The sequence below is a fragment of the Astyanax mexicanus genome, chromosome 18, assembly GCF_023375975.1.
Source record: "Astyanax mexicanus isolate ESR-SI-001 chromosome 18, AstMex3_surface, whole genome shotgun sequence".
Taxonomy (NCBI): Eukaryota; Metazoa; Chordata; class Actinopteri; order Characiformes; family Acestrorhamphidae; genus Astyanax; species Astyanax mexicanus.
Window position 1 is genome coordinate 19,832,833 of NC_064425.1, and position 21,461 is coordinate 19,854,293.

The following is a 21,461-nucleotide window of genomic DNA, read 5'->3' on the forward strand; positions in this document are numbered from 1 at the left end:
TATCTCTTTATAAAGGCGTTTTTTTTGCGGCCAATTCACTAGCCAGGGCAGCGGTCTGCCACAAATTTGATTGGCAGAGGAGAGCGCACATACCGTAAAGACAAGAAAAGTTCCGGTGCTTTAAATGAACACTGTCAGAATTAAATCCTTCACAGTAGTTGGGTCCGGTGGGTCCGGACCCGGACCGCAGTCTGCAAATATGTGATCCCTGGTCTAGACCATATACACGGTTCTGTTTTATAAAACCACTCTTTGCTGCCCTGCAGAGAACAACAAGTTAAATGTTCAGTTTTACAGTGTTAAATATGTCAGGTCAAGAAAGACTTTCTTTATTTTATATATTTTTTATAAAAACAAGTATTTATGTTTAGTAAAATCAAGAAAGACCATATTTTATTTTTTATAAAAAATATATTTATGTTAAGTTAATTTTTTTTATTTTTATAAAAAAATATAAAAAAAAAATTATTTTTTTAAAGGAAATAGTTCAACTTAATAGAGATAAATTGTTGCTGTTAAAAAGCATTTTCCAATAAAGGGAGTATTGGCAAAACTGGTTATAATGTTTATGTTAAGGCGGCAGGAGGTGGTGTCTGCAGCTGCTGAAAGTAACTAATAAAGTAACTTGTAAAGTAACTTAGTTACTTTTAAAATCAAGTAATCCATAAAGTAACTAAGTTACTTTTTAAAGGAGTAATCAGTAATCGGATTACTTTTTCAAAGTAACTATACCATCACTGGTTATAGCACATGATAAATGAAGCCAACAATTCTTATCACAGGAGAAACCCAGGGAGGTGAAATGGCAACCAACCTGATCCATGGTAGGTTAAACAAACATTTCCCACACTACCCGAACACATAACATATCAGTCACCACAGATGGTGACTATGAAGCTTGTTCACAGATGCAGATGCTGATTAAAGCCTAAAGCTGGTATTGTACTCCAATCTGTGTTTTTGTAGAATGTGTAAAAGTAACAAGCCTAAAGGGGGGAAGGCAGAGTAAAGAATTTTGTCTTTAAAAAAAATCAAAAATCAAGAAAATCCTACCTAGTGCTGCTTTAATTTTAAAATATATATTTTTTATTATTACAGTTTTGTTTACTTAGCTTCGCTTAGCTTTACTTAAGGCATAGTATCTATGTCTTTGAGGCAAGCAAAAAAATGTCAAGCCACTGGTTGCAGGATCTCATTAACATAATATTGAGCTATCAGAGGGCTTGTAATGTAGACCAAAGATGACCTGACCATTATATGAAATTGCACCCCACACCCTTCTGGATGCATGACGTGTCACAAAAAATCAGTAATTAGAATAATGAATGAATTGATATTCATTGTGCAGTAGGCAGCTGTAGTCAGAAATTAGTCTCAAGAGAAAATAACAATGTGTATATAAAGACTCATGTCAAGCTTTAATAAAGTGGGGAGGAAGGGAAAAGCACAATGCCTTCCTAATTTTACATTGATTTTGAAAGCAGATAATGTGTGTCTGGGGTGAATATTTAATTTATGTCTGAATCACTGTAAGTATTTCCTGTTGTGCAGCTTGCTGAAAAATCTCTTTGAATAGTCATGTAATGTAGCTTTTATGGTTTATTCTATACAAAATTGTTACAAAAAAAATAATACAACAGAAAACAATACGAGACTGATATTTGAGTAGAGGCCGTACTATTGAAACTGGGACTTGGACTACTGGAACTACTTATGTTATTATTGTTGAAAATAGAGATATATGTGCTATAGTTGTATATTCTTTACAAAAACACTCTGTTTGGTGTAAATGCTGAAAGTGAGATGACAGAAATCAACATGCAAGATCTAACTGTGAAGAATATTTCTTTTACAACTTTCACACTAAATGGTTACCATGATTTAAAGGAATGGAGGCCTATATTAACCATACCCTATCTTCTTATGTTTATATTCTCATCCACCTCTAACTCATTTCTGATATTTTTAATTATAACCCAGAGAGCTCTGCACTCTCCAATGTTTGTATTAATTGGCCTGATGGCTGCTGGGGATCTGTGTTGGCCAATATTTATTGTACCAAATATGCTTTTCAACTTCTTATTTGACTGGAAACAGATTTCTCGTGTGGGCTGTTTAATACAGATGTTTTGTGTTCATTTTACTGGTACATTTCAATCTACTTTATTGCTGTGGATGTCTTTGGATCGGTTCTGTGCTATTTGCAAACCTCTTTCTTACCACACATATATGCAAATGCCCAACTTTCTAAAGTTTGTTATTGTGCCAGTAATCAGAAATATAATCATAGCTACTGCAATGGTGTCTTGGGCTGGGAAATTGCAGTTTTGTATGAAAAATGAGATAAATCACTGTTTTTGTGAGCACATGGCAGTTGTTCAGCTGGCATGTGGAGATATTTCTATTAACAACATACTAGGACTCTTAACTCTTTTCTTTATTTCAGGTGCAGATTTTGTACTTATTGCTGTATCTTATGTAATAATATTTTCAGTAGTCATAAAATCAGGAAGGTCTCACTCTAAAGCTCTTAACACTTGTGTTACACATATAATTGTTATATCTGGTACTTTAGTATTTGCTCTGCTGTCTTCTTTGTCATATAGAATTCCAAATAACTTTTCTCCTAATAGCCGTATTTTTCTAAGTACTATGTATGTACTTTTTCCAGGGTGTTTTAACCCAATCATATATGGATTAAGAACAAAAGAAATAAGGGAACAGCTTCTGAAATTCATAAATCTTGGTAAAGTCTTACCACAATAATCAAATCAAATAAACTTGTTTTTTTTTTCTAAATAACCACAGAGACCTAAAGGGTAATGTGTGTTAATGTTACCTTGTGTTACACTGGAACTGATCACAGTCGCTGATTAAAATGAAGAAAAAAATGAATAAACAATTCATTAATGAATGAATGAATGAATGAAGTTTTAATTATTAATTTTTGTTAATATTTTAATTACAAAATTGCAGTTAATGAATATAGTCTTAACATAAATATGCACATAATAAATGGTTTAAATGTATTATTCAGATTATATTAATGGGTCATCCACAAACATCAGCTACCACCAAAACTATAACGTAGAAGAAGACACATGCATACACATATAGCATTGCCCAATTAATTGATGCCACTACTTTCAAGGCTACAGATCCTTAGCTTCAGGGAGTAAGCTAAGCAGCAACTTATAAACAAATATTTAATTAATTTAAAAAGGAATAACTGATTGTTGTGTGTTAAGTTGTAGATATCATGTAGTGAATTCTGTTAAAAGTAATTTTTTCCTGTCTTCTGTGTTCTGTCTCCTTTCTTTAATAATAGATCATAAACATCTGACCACAAACACATACTTTTCATGTATATTTTATCTCTTGGTTATTTAATAAAAATGTTAATACAGAAATAGTGCTAAGTGGTATATCAGCTCATTCACTATACCGGGTTTAATTTCCCCTCCGGTATGCATTTAACACATACCATCATACCGCTATTGACTGTAGAACAGCACCGCCAAAGAAGCATATTGGTACAGCTCACAACCAAGCTAACGCTAGCCAGTTAGCATAGCAAGCTAACACACTGGAGTGACAGTAGCTCAGCTCTGTGAAGTCAAACTCTTGTCTCACTCTGTCCTGCCTGGAGAAACATTATGTGATATGAGAACAGCACTTTATCTGAGGAGCTCCTTCTGCTTCTCCTCGCCATATGAGTGTATATGTCCAAGTAAAATAGAAAAACAATAGTAAATGAACTAAGCTTTTACATTTTTTCACTCAGAGAAAAAAATAGAAATAGAATTAGGCAATCAATCCACAGCTCATAAAAAAAGTTCCTCTCATCCCACAGATGAGCCCAGAATCTGTCCTGGGTACAGAATCATTTATTCAGCACAAGAAATAAAAGTCCCTAAAACTCTCAATATGAAGTGAAAAAACTTCAAGAGCAGGAAGTAAAGCCTTTTAAAATAATAATATTGTAGCTTGAAGAATAATATTAATGCACACTGAACTGAATGTATTTGTTGATTGGAGTAAAAAAGGAATTGTGACTAATAAACTGCTATCATATTTTTTGCACTATAAGGCGCACATAAAATCCTTTAATTTTCCCAAAAATCAACAGTGTGCCTTATACACATATAAGCTGGTGCGCTTTATTTATGAATTTTACCAGTCATGGCCCTGGGTTAACTGGAACACTCAGGGTTCCTAAGTGTAGTGGTGTCAGGTGGCATTTACTCGCACTAAGCGCTGCCTCTAACCGAGCTGAAATGCTGGAAATCTAAGCTTACTGTAGGTAAACAGAAACCCTTTAGAAATCTGTGTAGAATAACATCCAGTGCTCGTTTGACTTTAAAAGAAAGTATTTAGCTAAGTATACAAAACAACCTGTTTCAGAATAATGAATGAATTGATATTCATTGTGCAGTAGGCAGCTGTATTTAGTCATTAGTCTCAAGAGAAAATAACAAGGTGTATATAAAGACTCATATCAAGCTTTAATCAAGCGTAAGAAGAGAAAAGGCCATTTTTTTAAAGGACATTAATTTTACATTGATTTTGAAAGTAGATAATGTGTGTCTGAGTTGAATATTTAATTTATGTCTGAATCACTGCAAGTATTTTGTTGTGCAGCTTGCTGAAAAAATCCCTGTGAATAGTCATGTAATGTAGCTTTTATGATTTAATCTATACAAAATTGTAAAAAAAAAAAAAAAAAAGTAATGCAACAGAAAACAATATTAGACTGATATTTGAGTAGAGGCCGTACTATTGAAACTGGGACTTGGACTACTGGAACTACTTATGTTATTATTGGTGAAAATAGAGATATAGAAGTTATAATATTTAAAAGGGACAGTGTTTGATGTAAATGCAGAATGTGAGATGACAGAAATCAACATGCAAGATCTAACTGTGAAGAATATTTCTTTTACAACTTTCACACTGAATGGTTACCATGATTTAAAGGAATGGAGGCCCATATTAACCATACCCTATCTTCTTATGTTTATATTCTCATCCACCTCTAACTCATTTCTGATATTTTTAATTATATCCCAGAGAGCTCTGCACTCTCCAATGTTTGTATTAATTGGCCTGATGGCTGCTGGGGATCTGTGTTCATCAATATTTATTGTACCAAATATGTTGCTCAACTTCTTATTTGACTGGAAACAGATTTCTCGTGTGGGCTGTTTAATACAGATGTTTTGTGTTCATTTAACTGGTACGTTTCAATCTACTTTATTGCTGTGGATGTCTTTGGATCGGTTCTTTGCTATTTGCAAACCTCTTTCTTATCACACATATATGCAAATGCCCAACTTTCTAAAGTTTGTTATTGTGCCAGTAATCAGAAATATAATCATGGTTGCTACAATGGTGTCTTGGGCTGGGAAATTGCAGTTTTGTTTAAAAAATGAGATAAATCACTGTTTTTGTTCTCACATGTCAGTTGTTCAGCTGGCATGTGGAGACATTTCTATAAACAGCATACTAGGACTCTTAACTCTTTTCTTTATTTCAGCTGCAGATTTTGTACTTATTACTGTATCTTATGTAATAATATTTTCAGTAGTCATAAAATCAGGAAGGTCTCACTCTAAAGCTCTTAACACTTGTGTTACACATATATTTGTTGTGACTGGTTCTTTAGTATTTGCTCTGCTGGCTTCTTTGTCATATAGAACTCGAAATAACTTTTCTCCTAATAGTCAGATTTTTCTAGGTACTATGTATGTACTTTTTCCAGGGTGTTTTAACCCAATCATATATGGATTAAGAACAAAAGAAATAAGGGAACAGCTTCTGAAATTCATAAATCTTGGTAAAGTTTTACCACAATATTAAATATCTGCAGAGGGGTAGTGTGTGTTAATGTTATCTTTGTGTTACAGTGCAACTGATCACAGTCGCTGATTAAATCATTAAATTTTGCTGACATTTTAAATAAAAAAAATGTAGTTAATGATTATGTTCTTAACAGGAATATACACAGAATAAATGGATGTGTGTTTATTCCTAGATATTATGTAGTAAATTCTGTTAAAAGTAAATAAAGCAATCGATCCACAGCTCAGAAAAAGTTCCTCTCGTCCCCCAGATGAGCCCAGAATCTGTCCTGGGTACAGAATCATTTATTCAAGACAAGAAATAAAAGGCCCTAAAACTCTCAATATGAAGTTAAAAAAATAATTCAAGAGCAGTAACTATAACATTTTTTAAAATAAATTAATACTCTAGCTTGAAGGATAATATTAATGCACACTGAACTGAATGTATTTGTTGATTGGAGTTCAAAGGGAATTGTGACTAATAAACAGCTACCATGTTTTTGCACTGTAAGGTGCACAAAAATCATTTAATTTTCCCAAAATCAACAGTGCTCCTTATAAGCTGGTTCTCCTTATGTATGAATTTTACAAGTCAGGTTGAGCCTTGGGTTAACTGGAGCACTCAGGGTTCCTCAGTGTAGCGGTGTAGGGAGGCATTTACTAGCTAGCGCTGCTGCTAACCGTGCTAAAATACTGGAAATCTACTGCAAATAAACAGAAGCACTTTAATCACCCAAATAATTAGTTGTCAGGAGAGACATCTGTGTAGCTTAACATTCAGTGTTTGTTTGACTTTGAAAGAAAATGTTTTTTTTTGTTTTGTTTTTTTAAGAATTACATTTTTGTTTACTTAGATGCCACCCAACCTCAAGACCTGCTGAATAAGAAGGGGAACGTGGCGACACCCTTGTTCCTTGTCCCTCGTTGAAAATGCGCCTTAAAACCCTTATGTATGAAAATAGACCAGAAATTAGAGGTTTATTGATAATGTGCCTTACAATATGGTGCACCTTATAGTCCTTAAAATACGGTTCAAAGTAATTTATTATTTACTTGTCTTACTTGTGCAAAATAATATTGAGAAATATATTTTTGAATACTTACAATTTTAATATTTGAGGTCAATTTATAGTATTTATGGAACTATTTAAAATATTTCATTTTGAAAAGGAAGCTGTGTTAATGTTGTTGGCATGTCTCTTTTATGGTCTATTTACATTTTTCAGCTGTTTTTCTGATAATGCAGTCTGATTTCTTCATATATTTTGTAATGTTTAGGTACAGAGTAAACCCTCTACTAATCAAATATTTTATTTAAAGTCTTAATGCTTGATATTTTATGTATCCCTACAGTAGAGTAAGTCACAAACCACAAATCTGTATGAAAGCCCAGTCATCATGCAAAAAATGCAAAAATGTCTAAAAAAATATATATAACAAAAATATTGTGATGTATCATGAAACCATCAGAATCTTGAAAAATACTGTGATATACATTTTGGGTCATACTGTCTAGCTCTATATAGAACCCTTGATGCCTATTATTGATCCTGATGAGAATTTACTCCCAAAACTTTACTCATTTTTGAGATAATGATTATCTGATGCATTATTACAGGAAAATAGATCCCATACCATTTAAAGCTTGCTGCTCCAAATGTAGCAGATTGCATCTAAAAATGTAATCTCATCACATCTGTTATTTTTAATATTTAGCAAAATAAATAAAGAAATAGATAAATAAGCTGTGCAATGGCACCTGGTATACTTCATTTTTTCCCTTTTTTTGTGCATGCATGTGCTGTTTGTGTGTTTTACTATTAGGTGCAAGACTTTAATTGGCCACCAGGGGCACCCTCTATAAAAGAACTTGGAAAAAAATAAACCTGACCCAAGGGACAGATGTTTAGGCTTCGCCTGGAACAACAGCCTGCTAAGACCAACCTGGCACCTCCATTTTGTATTCTGTTTGTTGATTTTTTTTTTGTGTTACCGTTTTCATTTTTCTTTGAGTAAAGTAGGGAATGAGTGTTGTTTTGTTTTACTACCTTTTTTCCTGTTTTGGTGACAGGGAGTTAGGATAGTTTGTGTATTGTTTTCTTTATTTTGCAAGTTCAGATTGTTTTCTTTGTTTGTTAGTTGGTTGTGCTTGTTATTTCGGCATATGCTCACTCCTGACGCCATAGTCCCACTTTTTTGTCAGTGAAAATCATCCTGGTTTGTTTTATTTTCTGTGTCCGGTGTTTGTTTAGGCAGAGGGTCTGGTAAGTAAGCCCACACATTTTCTGATATGGCCTGACCCTCCTCTGTTAATTTTGTGCAGGTAGGTGTTTACTAGGTATGCGTTTTGCTGGCAGTTTTATTTTGACTTTCTTTGTTTGGGGAGGTGTATGGTAATTAATGTAATTTCTATCTTTGATTGGCCTACCATTTTTGCTTCTGAATGTTGCACTTTTTAAGAAGAAAGCTTTTTAGACTCTCTTTTAGGTGCAAGCCCCAGATCCTGCTTACAAGCCCCAAAACAGTGGAGACAGGTGTTGCAAAAGATTAGTCCGCTCTTCATTTAGTGGTGGAGACCAATAGTGGTGAAGACTTCCCAAACACAAAACCTGACCTGTTGCTGTTTGATGCTTTTGAATGCAGAAGACTGGTGGTCATTGTGGTGGCTTGGGCCTACTTTAGTCAAGTGAGCACTTCTTTTTGGGCAGCAGCATTGCACTTGGCTTTGGAGTTAAGTTTCTCCTCCTTTAGTTGAAAAATACCCTGATTTCAGTTTTAACTTTATAAGTATTTTGAAATTTTAAAGTCTAATATTTGGTAAAAAAAAAATGTTGTTCTGTTTAGGTAAATGTGGTTTTAAGAAATGCTGCTTGACAAAATTGCTATTGCTATCCTGAGAATTTTCAGGCAGCTGTGTGAAGATGACACTAGCCACTTGACACATGCACTAGTACCTTGTTTTATGTTTTTAGAGATTACTTGTGTGAAGTTGCTGTATCACCTGTTGGTTTTCATTAGTACATTTAGGGTTTTTGCTGTTTATGAAAAGATTTTTTAAAAATATTTCTTGCCTAAACCAAGTTATATTCATTATTTTAATTTTTTTTTTTTAATTTATTTATTTATTTTTTTTAATTTGTAAACTGCACATTTGTCACAAAGGATGATTGGTGGGGGCATATGACCCTTGTTTTTTCTTTTTTGTGTGCCTGCCTGCGCCCTTTCATTCAGGGCTCCTCCCCTTTCCTGACCTGGAACCACTTTTTGCTCAACTTTTTGTTGATTTTTTTTTTTTTTTTTTTTAATAGTCTTTGAATAAAGTAGCGGGTGAGTGCCATTTTGGTGTATAATATTTTCTACTGTTTTGGTGATTGGAAGCTAGGATCGTTTGTTTTTATTTTTATTTATTTGCAGGTTGTTAGTTGTCTTTGATCGTTGGTTTTGTTTCTTATTTTGGATTATGCTCACCCCTAAAGCTATATTCCCATGTTTTGGTCAATAAAAATCATCCTGGTTTTTCATTTTCTGTGTCTGGTGTAATTTTACAACAAATAGAGCAAAAATGTAACCTGTTTGTGTACACTGTATGTGTGTCTATCGTTCTGGTGGTTACATGAAGGGTTGTTGAATGGTGTTAGGATGGGATGAAGGAGGAAGGGTGGTTGGATGAATGTAAAGTAGTGGGGGAACAGACATGTGTAACTGTAAATTTGATGTGCCCTCAAAATAACTTCTTGCACAGCTGTTAATGTATAAACCTCTGGCAACAAAAGTGTACACTTGCGTCCGTGTGCTCAGCATAATAACCAGATTTTGGCTTTAAAACATAGATGCCTGAGCCTGAAATCCTGCTAATAGTTTGCTGAAGACAGACAGACCAAGAGCATGGCATACTGAGACAATGTCCTGCGGTCTGACAAGATCAAGATAAACTTGATCTTATGTGCACCATGGTCCTTGGAGGAACGTTGTTTCGTTTCACTGTGTACTCTGTATATAGCTGAAATGACAATAAAAAACACTTTGACTTTGACTTTTGACTTTGAACTTGCGGCAGCACCCTGGAGAAGAATGTCAAGACAACTCTTCCTTGCTTTGGAACGCTCCAGCCCGGAGAGGGGGCCTTTGGGCAGGTGAAACAAGAAGCACTCTGGATCAGATGAAAGACTCTGACTCACTCTGGCGGTATTCCACTCGTTTATTAGTTCATACATGAACTAAGTAGACACCAAAAGCACTTATTACGCGTTACTACAAAAATAAAGGAGTCAGTGGGTCTAGGGGTACAGCACAACAACTTTCCGCGTCTATACGTTATCAGCGTAGCTACCCATGTGCCCGCGTCTCTTAAAGGGACAGTGTACACATAACTAAATACTGGCAGTCACAACTTACAGACAAGTATGGTGGTGGTAGCATTATGATCTGGGCCTGGATGTGTGATTCTGGCATTTGGGAGCTGAATTCCAACATAGATTGTGACATTCTAAAATAGTGCATAATCACCTCCAGAAACTAGGCCTCATAGCAGTTTTCCAACGTAACCCTAAACACGCCTTCATACAACAAGGTCATAGACTGGGTAAGTATGTTTCCAGACCTTACCCAACTGAGTACCTATAGGGCATACTTAATGTCATCATGGAGGAGTGGAAAGGGATTCCAGTAGCAACTTGTGCAGCTCTGGTAAAGTCTATAACCAAGAGAGATAAGGCAAAGCTAGGTAATAATGGTGGCCTCACAAAAAAGAGGTGGGTTATTCAACAAAACGTATTACCGTACTCGTGATCATGTTTCACTACATCCCAAGTCCATTTCTCCTTTAAGTGTGGAGGTGGAGAAAAGAAAGGCCTTTTTCTGTCAGTGCTTCTTCATCAAAGCCCTAAGAAACTGTAATCTCCTGAGAAAACTGTGGGTTATATAGAGGCAGGGAAATATTTCATGCTTTGAACAAGGATAGGGAATGAAAATAGGATCTGTTCAGGGAACAGAAGAACGGCCTTTTCAACAATGATCCAGTTAACATTTTTTCTTTACAGGTTTGTTACCTTTCAACAAGAGGGGAGATAGGAATCAAGATTCTTAGATTTACAGCTTTCTTTGCAGAGAAATTCAAGTGAACCTACACCATTAAGGCATTGCTTAAGGACTTTCATGTGGCAAACTGAAATATAAATCTTTATATGCATTTTTTTTGTTTATTTGTAATTGTTTCACTGAATTGCTAAATATAAGAAGACGATAAGCAACATGTCAAATCCTGCTGTGCAAAATGTTTCATTCACAACTTTCAAACTGAATGGTTTCCATGATTTGAAAGAATGGAGGCTTCTCCTTTCCATTCCATATGTTCTTATGTTTGTGTTGTCTACCATCGCAAACTCATTTCTGATATTTTTAATTATATCCCAGAAAGCTCTGCACTCCCCAATGTTTGTATTAATCAGCCTCATGGCTGTTGTGGATCTGTTTATGCCAATATTTTTTGTCCCGAACATGATACTTAGCTTTTTATTTGATTGGAATTTGATTTCACTTGTAGGATGTTTAATACAGATGTTTTGTGTTCATTATGTTGGTGCTTTTCAATCTACTTTATTGCTGTGGATGGCTCTGGATCGGCTCTTTGCTATCTGTAAGCCTCTGTCTTATCACAAATATATGCAAATCCCTAACTTTATGAAGTTCATTATTGTGCCAGTAATCAGAAACATTATGTTAGTTACTGTAATGGTTAGTTTGGCGGGAAAATTGAAGTTTTGTATGACCAATGAGATTGATCACTGTTTTTGTGAACATATGGCAGTTGTTCAGCTGGCATGTGGAGATATTTCTATTAATAACTTAGTAGGTCTCTTAGCTGCTTTTCTAATTCCAACTGTGGATGTTGTATTTATTACTATTTCTTATGTTATAATATTTGCTTCTGTCATAAAATCAGGGAAGTCCCATGCGAAGGCTATGAACACCTGTGTGACACACATAATCGTTATTACTGGAACTTTAACATTTGCTTTGATGGCTTTTTTGGCATATAGGACTAAAAATTATTTTTCTCCCAATAGCCGTATTTTTATTAGTACAATGTACGCACTTTTCCCAAGCTGTTTTAACCCAATTATTTATGGATTAAGAACAAAAGAAATAAGAGAGCAATTTCTGAATTTTTTTAACCATGCAAAAGTGTCATTACAGTGATTTATTGATGGGTGCTCTGGTGTTCTTTATTAAACTAATTGTTATTTAGTGGCTGTATGTCAAAATCATAAATAAAAAAATGTGTTTGGTAAACTGTGGTGTCTTATGTCTAAAAACAATGTACATAACATTTACATTTAAGCCATCTAGCAGATGCTCTTATCTAGAGCAACTTACAAAAGTGCTTTAAAAGCTGCCAGAAAAAAAGTCAGGGTATTTGGCAACAAAACAAGGTGGACACACAAAACCACTAAACACTGAGTAACTACAAAAATGTATACTTTAATAATTAGACCACCTTTTTACTTTATGACTTGTATATTTTAAGTCAGGGCAGTGTGTCTTTGTAAGTGCAACAGGCCTTGGACAAGTATCAGTTGTGTCTTGGCTATTGTAACCATTTGCTGAATATAATCACTTTTCTGTAATAAAAAAGGGAATTCTGGGCGCTGAGGTTTAAAGCGCTGCCACTACGATTGGGAGATTGCTGGTTTGAATCAGCACAAGGCTTTTGTAATCTGATGTATGGGAGCTGAGTCGCTGCGCTTTTCTCTGAGTGCACTGGATACTTGGCAATGCTGCACCCTCCTTGTGTTGTGGCATCACTAGTGATGTGGGATCTACTGATAAGTAGCAGCTAAATGGGTGGGACATTTGGCCTAGCTACATGAAAAGAACATTTGAAACATTTGACATTTGGCTAAATGATGAATAAAATTCACAATTTTTTCCCATTTTTTATTGAATTTGCTACTTTTTCATTATTGTATAAATTAAATAGCCAACATGTTTTTTGTCTTGTATTTCAAACAAAAAAGCCTGTATAAAACTACCATTTAAAATAAAGAATAAATATTTTTTATATCCCAGCAGAAAAATCAACAAAGCATATACATTTTCTTCAGCAATGTAATTACACTCCTGTATTAATTTAAACAATGCTACTTTAGTCACAGATTTAGCTAACTAGCTTCCTCAGCAGTGCTGTAGTCATACATTTACCTCAGCAACGCTAATAAAAACAGCTTTTACATAAAAATACAGTTAGAATAGATATAAAAAGAATATATAAAAATATGTAAAGATAATATGGCAAATAACATGAAAGGAAAGGATATATACCTAGATAGAAACTAAAAAGGAAGAACAGAAAAAAAATGCTGCACTAAATATACAAAATGTAGAAATAATAGCTATAGCTCTCTCTCTCACTCTCACTGTCAACCGCTTTATCCGTTAAGGGTTGCGGGGGGGTTGGAGCCTATACCAGCAGGCATCTGGTGGAAGGCAGGATACACCCTGGACAGGCCGCCAGTCCATCGCAGGGAATACAAACACAGACAGACACATTCACTCACACACGTAGGGGCAATTTTTATCCGACATCTAATTAGCCTGAATGTGCTGGCTTTGGACTGTGGGAGGAAACCGGAGCACCCGGAGGAAACCCACGCCGACACGGGGAGAACGTGCAACTCCACACAGAAAGACCCAGGCTGCCCCAGCCGGGAATCCAACCCAGGCCGTCTTGCTGTGAGGCGGAAGTATAGCTATAGCTAACAGTGTGGAATGTATTGAGTTCATTCTAGTCCACATTTCGCTAGCCAGCAAGCTACCTACCTTAACAGTGCTATTGTATTCATAGCATTTACCTGAGCAGTGTATACTAAGCTAGCCGCTACCTAACTTGAAATAACCAGAGAGATATACAATATCGTGTTAAACAAAAATGCTAGCTAAAGCTAAGTGAGCTCAGACAGCTACTGTTTCTAGTTGTCTTGGCTAACCCTGTGCAGTTTGTATCTTTCAGATGGGGCTCCATCACAGCTGCTTTTAAAAATCCAAACACTGCAATATGACTTAATAAATTTAATAAATAAATTAGTAATTCTTCAGTGTAATGTATTTTTTTCTTATTTGCCCGAACACTAAAAGTACTTGCCAACCAATAATATGTACCACTATTCTCAGCCGAAATAAATTTACTTATAATTGGCTAATGAGAAGCTTTTGGAAAAACCAAACCTAAAAAACACCATGATACTAATGGAAAAGACACAGATGATCAAAAAAGAGAGAGAAAAAAAGAAACACATGACATAATTCCAGCTCATGTACTCTGTACAAAAACATGTCTGATACATGGAGACAAACTGCAAACATGGCTGAAGCAAAAAAACCCAATTAACAAATAAAAATCATAAACAAATGTTTTGGTCTGACTCGAAAATCAGCAAATGAAATCAGCAAAACAAATTGACAACATTACAACAAAAAAAAACACATATAGTGTCTTAAGTGGTTGCCAAGAGCTTGCTGTGGTAGGCCATGTGCTTGGTGATGCATCATCATGACATATGAATGTCATAATGGTGCACAACTGTGTGCATGGAATTTAATATCTTGAAAACTGCAGGGAAAATTCTGAAAAAAGGAGTATTAAGGAGAAAAAGAAGAATAAAGAAGGAAAGCAGTGTAATTATGCCTTAATTTGCAATGTCCAACCATATATATATATATATATATATTGTGAGCAACCTAGCTAGGAGAACCCAGTTGAAGCAGGAGTCAGAGGCAGGTTCAACAAAAAGCTCCCCGTAGGGCGTTTATTAATAAAAGGGAAAAAAGAAAAACTGAGAAAAGTAAAGTCCCTGGTTCAGATGACCGAGGCTGTAGGAGCCACCAGGCTAGAGGGGCCAATATCCCTTCCCAATCCAGGAGAGGTTAGTCCATCCAATGACTGGAGTTTTAGGACGGGGATCCCTTTGTGCAACGGGTTCCAGAGTCAGCCTTCTAGGTCGAGGAGAGACAGAGAAAAGTGTTAGTGTGGAGCTGGGGACAAGCCAAACCATACTCAACCCAACCTCAGTAATACTGAGGCTTTTAAAGGGCTCCACTCTCTGGCAGCGTCCTGATTAGTGGCTGCCAGCCGTGCCTCGTCTGCTCCTCCAGCAAGCAGGTGATCAGTGCGCTGTCCTTGGTGCTGAAGGAGCGGGAGCTTTGTTGATCCTGGCCATGTGCTTTCGGGCGCTGTCCGGTGCTGCAGGAGCTGGAGCTCCGGATCTGTCTCTGGGAGATAGCGAACCTCCTCCTTGCGGGACCTTCACGCCACAATATATATATATATATAGCTTTAAAGATATAAATATCTTAATTAACATCAAAATCAATCTTTTACACTAAAATGTAAGCTTCAGTTGTGAGGAAAACATATTATAGAAAGTACAGCATGTGTGCAGCGTAAGTCTTCGATGCTAATCTCAGAACGTTTCTGCAGAGGCCTGCAGGAATACAACACGGCCCCAAGAGTGCACAAATAGGTATATATATTGAGGCAGATACAAATGCCATTAATTAATTAGTCTGCTGTTGGGAAGCTAAACAGAAATGTGTTATGTGACTGTACTTAAAGCAATAACTCTGTTTGATGATGTTATTTCATTTCATTATGTGCACAAAGGAGAGTATAATATATACTGTTGTTTATTAGTGTATTTTACATTATGATATTAACTATAGGATATGTCAAGTTGCTTGAGTTGTTTTAAGAAACCGTACTTTTTGTTTAGTATTCTAATATATTATTATTATTCTAATATAATATAAAATGGCTATGTAAATAATTAATAGACTTAAAAACATTGAGATATGAGAAGAAATTATAATTATCTAAAAGATAATAATACAAATTAAGTCATGTAACATCACTGAACATATCTTTTTGACTTTACTATGGTGACCACTCAAGATCTTCCTATAGGAAATGTTTCTTTTACAACTTTCCAACTGAGTGGTTTCAGTTCTTTGGGAGAATGGCGGCGCTTTTTGTTTATCCCATATTTCCTGATGTTTATGTTGTGCATCATTGCAAACTCTATTCTGCTATATTTAATTATATCCCAGAGAGCTCTGCACTCTCCGATGTTTGTACTAATCGGTGTAATGGCTGTTCTAGACATGCTTTTTCCAGCTGTTTTTGTACCAAACATGCTGCTTAGCTTTTTATTTGACTGGAATCAGATTTCTCTTGTGGGCTGTTTAATGCAGATATTTTGGACTCAGACCGTTGGCGCATTGCAGTCTACTCTGCTGCTGTGGATGGCTGTGGATCGGTTCTTTGCTATATGTAGACCCCTTTCTTATCACAAACACATGCAAGTAACCAACTTCCTGAAATTTGTTATTGTGCCCATAATCAGAAACATGCTTATAAACATCAGTTTAGTTGCTTTGGCTGGAAAATTGCATTATTGTATGAAAAATGAGATCGATCACTGTTTTTGTGAACACATGGGTTTAGTCCAGCTGGCATGTCAAGACACAACCATTAATAACTTAGTGGGGCTTACAGGTGTTTTAATAATAACAACAGCTGATTTTATAATTATTGCTATATCATATGTAATAATATTTACCTCTGTCTTGAAATCAGGGAAGTCCAGCTCAAAGGCTCTCAACACTTGTATTACACATATAATCGTCCTCATAGTTGGTTTGGTGTTGGTCTTGTTAGCTCTTCTGGCATATAGAACTAAAAATAATTTTTCTCCAAATGTCCGAACTTTTATAAGCACAATGTACATACTATTTCCATGCTGTTTCAATCCAGTAATTTATGGAGTGAGAACAAAAGAAATAAGACTGCAGTTCTTAAAATTATTTAACCGTGTGAAAGTTTTTTCACAGTAATTATGTGATGTTAAAAAAAAAAAACTTACAATACTCATGCCTTAATAACTTTAACACCTGTACCGAATCTTAGGCTCTCCTCTGTGCATGGACAGTTTTTTAATGCTGTGACTTTTTTTTCTCACACAGAGACGTGACGTCTGCATATGCAACTGTGTATGTTTAGAGTAATAAAAATTATGCTGCTGTATATGTGCTGAATCTGAGTCATATTTACATATATATTTACATATATGTCAAAATAAGACTAAGGAAAAAACAGTAAAAGCTGTAAACATAAAAACTTAAACATTTATGAGGTTTGATACTTGCAAAAAGGAGGGGGCTACAAAAACTCAGCATGCAGGCCTAGCAAAAATGTTTTAGACCCTTTGAATTTTTATGATTTAAAAAAAATCTATCTTTTAAATGGCAAAAAAATCTTGCTTGATGTAGAAATGGTACAAATTAATGCCTTTGGAAAATCAGGTCAATTTTTGCATGCCACTGTATGTAAGTCTAGCTATGAGTTCTTTCTATGCAGTGAATTTAGACAATAATTATTTTGTTAATTATACTGAAGTTTCATATGTATGTATTGATATTAAGAACATTAGAAACATTAACATTTTTAAATTATACAGGCCATTACCGTCCTGTAAATTACTGGGACACTACAACAAAACACTATATTACTGGGGCACTAAATAAAAAACCAAAAATAAAAATAGAATGTTGGGCCTAATTTTGTACAGACATTTTGGATCCTGTAGCTTTTTCACACAGATTACTCTCATTCCGATTCTGTGCTTACTGTTTATATAAGCAACATTATTTTCTTATAGCATGTTGTCCTGTATTCATTATAAATGCATTTCTTGTAGTAATAAAAATGTACTGTATAAAAGTAAATAATAAAACAATAAAAAAATAAATGAATCAATTAAAAGAAAACAAGCATTACAGGTCTTGATGTGTAGTATGGGCTTTGTTACAACCTCAGACTGTAACAGAAAATGGAGACAGTGGTCTTTCTCCCCAGACCCTCTGCAAGACCAAACACAAAACACTGTAGATTTATGACAAATGAGAATTGACGAAATATGACTTTAGTTTGAGCATAGGCCAAAATAACAAACAAAGCAAACTATAAACATCAAAACTAACTTAATTAACCGATATATACAAAAAACTACCCTGATTTTCTGCTGCAAGAACACAAGAACAAAAATACAGTCACCCTCCACTTTTCTCTAAAGATATAAAATAATTCAGCCTTTATTTAGATTAATATTAGCAGTGTGTGTTGGTGAGTATTTAAATGTAGAAATAGCACAATGTGTGACTGAGAGGGGAATTGATGGCCGTTTTTCTTCTCCAGTCATAGTTATTATTTTATTTTGTAGTTCAGCAACAATACAGAAGGAATGCTTTGCTGTGTAAAAACCTGTTGGCATTTACTTTAGCACAACTCTAGATTTTAATGCTGGTTTGACATGACCATAGACATGCGCCACATGTGAACATAAACAAGACAGACAGATATATAGCCCATCTGATGTTTTCCTGGTCTCATATAAGTCCTGCATTACACATCATGGTGGTAAATAAATGTTAGCAACATTTTAAGAATACTACATTCTCCAGTTATTTCTTATTAGTTCTTTGATAGGAATTTATCCATCAATTCTTGTTACAAATTCCCAAATGTTACCAACAGTTAGATGGTAAAAGGTAGCAGCTGCTTCCCCAGAGTCACATTAAGCATTACTGTATTTTTCTCAAATACAGCATATTTGGAGGTCAACCGGCACGGTGGCTTAGTGGTTAGAACGTTGTCTCCCAGCAATGGAGTTTTGGGTTCAAGTCCCTATCTGGGTGGAGTTTTTCATGTGCTCCCCGTTTCTGCATGGGTTTTCTTTTCTCCCACAGTCCAAAAACACAATGATCAGGTAAATTGGATACACTAAATTGCCCAGAAAAATTTAATACTCTAAATTGATCTGGAAAATTGGATACTATAAATACCACTCTAAAAGTAGGTTGTGTGTAAGTAAGTTTGTGTGTGTGTGTGTGTGTGTGTGTGTGTGTGTGTGTAAAATGTATGTATGACTGTGCACAGATATGGACTGGCACTCTGTCCTGGGTAAATGCTGTAGTGCCCGATGCAGTATTCCAGGAGGACGTTCGTTTCCGGTTGAGAGTACGCTGTGCGCTATTGGCTGCTGCTTCTCACCGGTGTGTGGATGAGTGCTGAGTGTGAATAGTTGTACATAAAACGTGTAAATTGTAAAGCGTCCTTGGGTTTCTAGAAAGGCACTATATAAGTTGAACTTTAATTCGTGCTATATCTGGGCATACAGTCAGACACACATTCACACGCCAGGGCAATTTTAAGGTATTATTTTTTGGGGGGCAATTTAGAATATAACTAATTTACTTGATCTCCATGTTTTTGGACCTTGCCTTTTTTAACAACCTGCAAATATGTGCTTATTATTTCAGTTCACTGTAGTATGCCTACTGACTGAAATAACAGGAGTGTGAGGCAATGTAGTGAACTGTCAACATGGAATACCCTTGAACCTTAGATTAATTATTTAGATATTAATGCAGAATGCCAAAAACTCTTGGGAATTGCCCAGTGAATAACTGGAGTGTGGGTTTGACAAAGCATACCAACCTGCAGGATTACAACACAGCCCCAAGAGAAAAAAACAAGGTGTATATACAGAGGCATGGACAAGATATCAGCCTTTAATCAGCTGTTGGAAGTGCATTATTGTACACATGTTTTGTCTGACTGTACAAACAGCAATACTTCAATATAGCAATACTTGCAGTATCTTTATAGAAGATAATTTAACATAAAGTGTCTATGTAAGACGTTAACTAATGTTCTCATGTTTAAATAAGAATAATGTACATGTAATTTAATGTACAACAAATAATACTGTCCTTTTAAAATTTAAAGAGCATTAGTGGTTGTATCAAACAGCAAAAAAAAAAAAAAACTGAAATGAGTAAATCTGTAATAATTGGAAGATACATTTTAACACCTTGCTACTGTAGTTTGTTGTAGTGAGCACACTTTTTGACTTTACCATGGTGTTAACCACCATCCAAGGTCTCCCTATTGGAAATTTTTCCTTTACAGCCTTCCAACTGAATGGTTTCAGTTCGTTGGGAGAATGGCGACGCTTTTTGTTCATACCATATTTCTTATTGATTTTATTGTGCGCTGTCGCAAACTCCATACTGATATTTTTAATTATAACACGGAGAGCTCTGCACTCTCCAATGTTTGTATTAATTGGTGTAATGGCTGTTATGGATCTGCTTATGCCAATATTTGTTGTACCAAACATGCTGCTAAGCTTTTTATTTGACTGGAATCAGATTTCTCTTGTGGGCTGTTTAATGCAGATATTTTGGGTTCAGTTTTTTGGAACATTTCAGTCTACTCTTCTGCTCTGGATGTCTCTGGATCGGTTCTTTGCTATATGTAGACCTCTTTCTTATCACAAACACATGCAAATAACCAGCTTTCTGAAATTTGTCATTGCACCAATTATCAGAAACCTGCTCGTTAATATCACTTTGGTGTCTCTGGCTGGAAAATTGCATTTTTGTATGAAGAATGAGATTGATCATTGTTTTTGTGAACACATGGGTTTAGTCCAGCTGGCATGTGAAGATACAACTCTGAATAACATACTAGGACTTTCAGGTCCTTTTATAATAACAACTGCAGATTTTATTTTTATAACAGTATCTTACGCAATAATATTTACCTCAGTCATGAAATCAGGGAAGTCCAGCTGGAAAGCCATCAACACTTGTATCACTCATATAATCGTCATGACATTTAGTTTAGTGTTAGTTTTGACAGCTTTTGTTTCATATCGAACTAGAAATGCTTTTTCTCCTAATATCCGTGTTTTTTTTAGCACAATGTACGTACTTTTCCCAAGCTGTTTTAACCCAATTATATATGGGGTTAGGACTAAAGAAATCAGACTGCAGTTTTTAAAATTATTTAAACATGTAAAAGTCTTAGCTCAGTAAATTAGAGATGTGTAAACTGCTTACTAATATATTATTAAACATGGTAAATTAATTCCAGCATGTGTTAATAAGTTAAGACTTTCCTCTCCTGTGTAAATGGCAGGTTGCCTATTGACTTATTATATACTGTACAGGTATGGAATATGTGTATGCTATGTATGTGTATGCTGTATGTATACGTTTGAAGTAATAAAAAACATGGTGCTGTATATGTGCTGCATATCTGTCATTTATAACATTGTCATTTTCCAGATTGTGTAGATTAATTTCTGCTGCCGTTTCCATGCAGAGGGTTCGAGAGTGTAACTGATATTAATGTGATTAGTTATTCAATATTTTTAAGGAATATATTGAATTAATTGAATATTTTCGAAAATATATTTTTGTAACTAGTGTGCGTGCATTTAAAGAGTGCATTATTGTATTTATTATGTTTAAATCCGTTTTTATATTATTAGATTCCAGAGTATAGGATTAATTTACCTAGCTTCAGACCCAAGGTATGAACTAGAGGTCAAAACAAGGTAAAAGGGGAGGGGGGGCGGGGGGGGGGGGACTGGACTATCCATGAGTGTAGCATAAACAATGTGCGGTGCAAATTTGCAGCGTCATGCTCATGGTGGGCAAACAGCCAAAGGTCTGTGAGTTACAGCAAGCAGGTACAGAAAGGGGTGGGGCTGGGTG

General features: G+C 35.3%; 5 protein-coding genes across 5 annotated transcripts; all 5 read left to right on the top strand.

Annotated features, from left to right (window-relative positions):
• The first annotated feature begins 1,483 nt into the window (after positions 1-1,483).
• Positions 1,484-2,941, top strand: LOC103035896 (olfactory receptor 52K1-like). The gene has a single exon (XM_007236906.3). It carries the CDS (start codon positions 1,804-1,806, stop codon positions 2,764-2,766), a length of 963 nt encoding a protein of 320 aa, XP_007236968.3. The 5' UTR covers positions 1,484-1,803; the 3' UTR covers positions 2,767-2,941.
• Positions 2,942-4,552: 1,611 nt separating this feature from the next.
• Positions 4,553-5,985, top strand: LOC103035588 (olfactory receptor 52K1-like). The gene has a single exon (XM_007236905.4). It carries the CDS (start codon positions 4,894-4,896, stop codon positions 5,857-5,859), a length of 966 nt encoding a protein of 321 aa, XP_007236967.3. The 5' UTR covers positions 4,553-4,893; the 3' UTR covers positions 5,860-5,985.
• A 4,833-nt stretch (positions 5,986-10,818) lies between these two features.
• LOC103031978 (olfactory receptor 52K1-like) lies at positions 10,819-12,127 on the top strand. Its single transcript, XM_007236796.4, has one exon. It carries the CDS (start codon positions 11,094-11,096, stop codon positions 12,039-12,041), a length of 948 nt encoding a protein of 315 aa, XP_007236858.3. The 5' UTR covers positions 10,819-11,093; the 3' UTR covers positions 12,042-12,127.
• Positions 12,128-15,358: 3,231 nt separating this feature from the next.
• LOC103031664 (olfactory receptor 52K1-like) lies at positions 15,359-16,811 on the top strand. The gene has a single exon (XM_007236795.3). The coding sequence runs from the start codon at positions 15,774-15,776 to the stop codon at positions 16,728-16,730; it is 957 nt and encodes a 318-aa protein (XP_007236857.1). The 5' UTR covers positions 15,359-15,773; the 3' UTR covers positions 16,731-16,811.
• A 2,290-nt stretch (positions 16,812-19,101) lies between these two features.
• LOC103031351 (olfactory receptor 52K1-like) lies at positions 19,102-20,986 on the top strand. Its single transcript, XM_007236794.4, has one exon. It carries the CDS (start codon positions 19,815-19,817, stop codon positions 20,775-20,777), a length of 963 nt encoding a protein of 320 aa, XP_007236856.1. The 5' UTR covers positions 19,102-19,814; the 3' UTR covers positions 20,778-20,986.
• Positions 20,987-21,461: the final 475 nt, after the last annotated feature.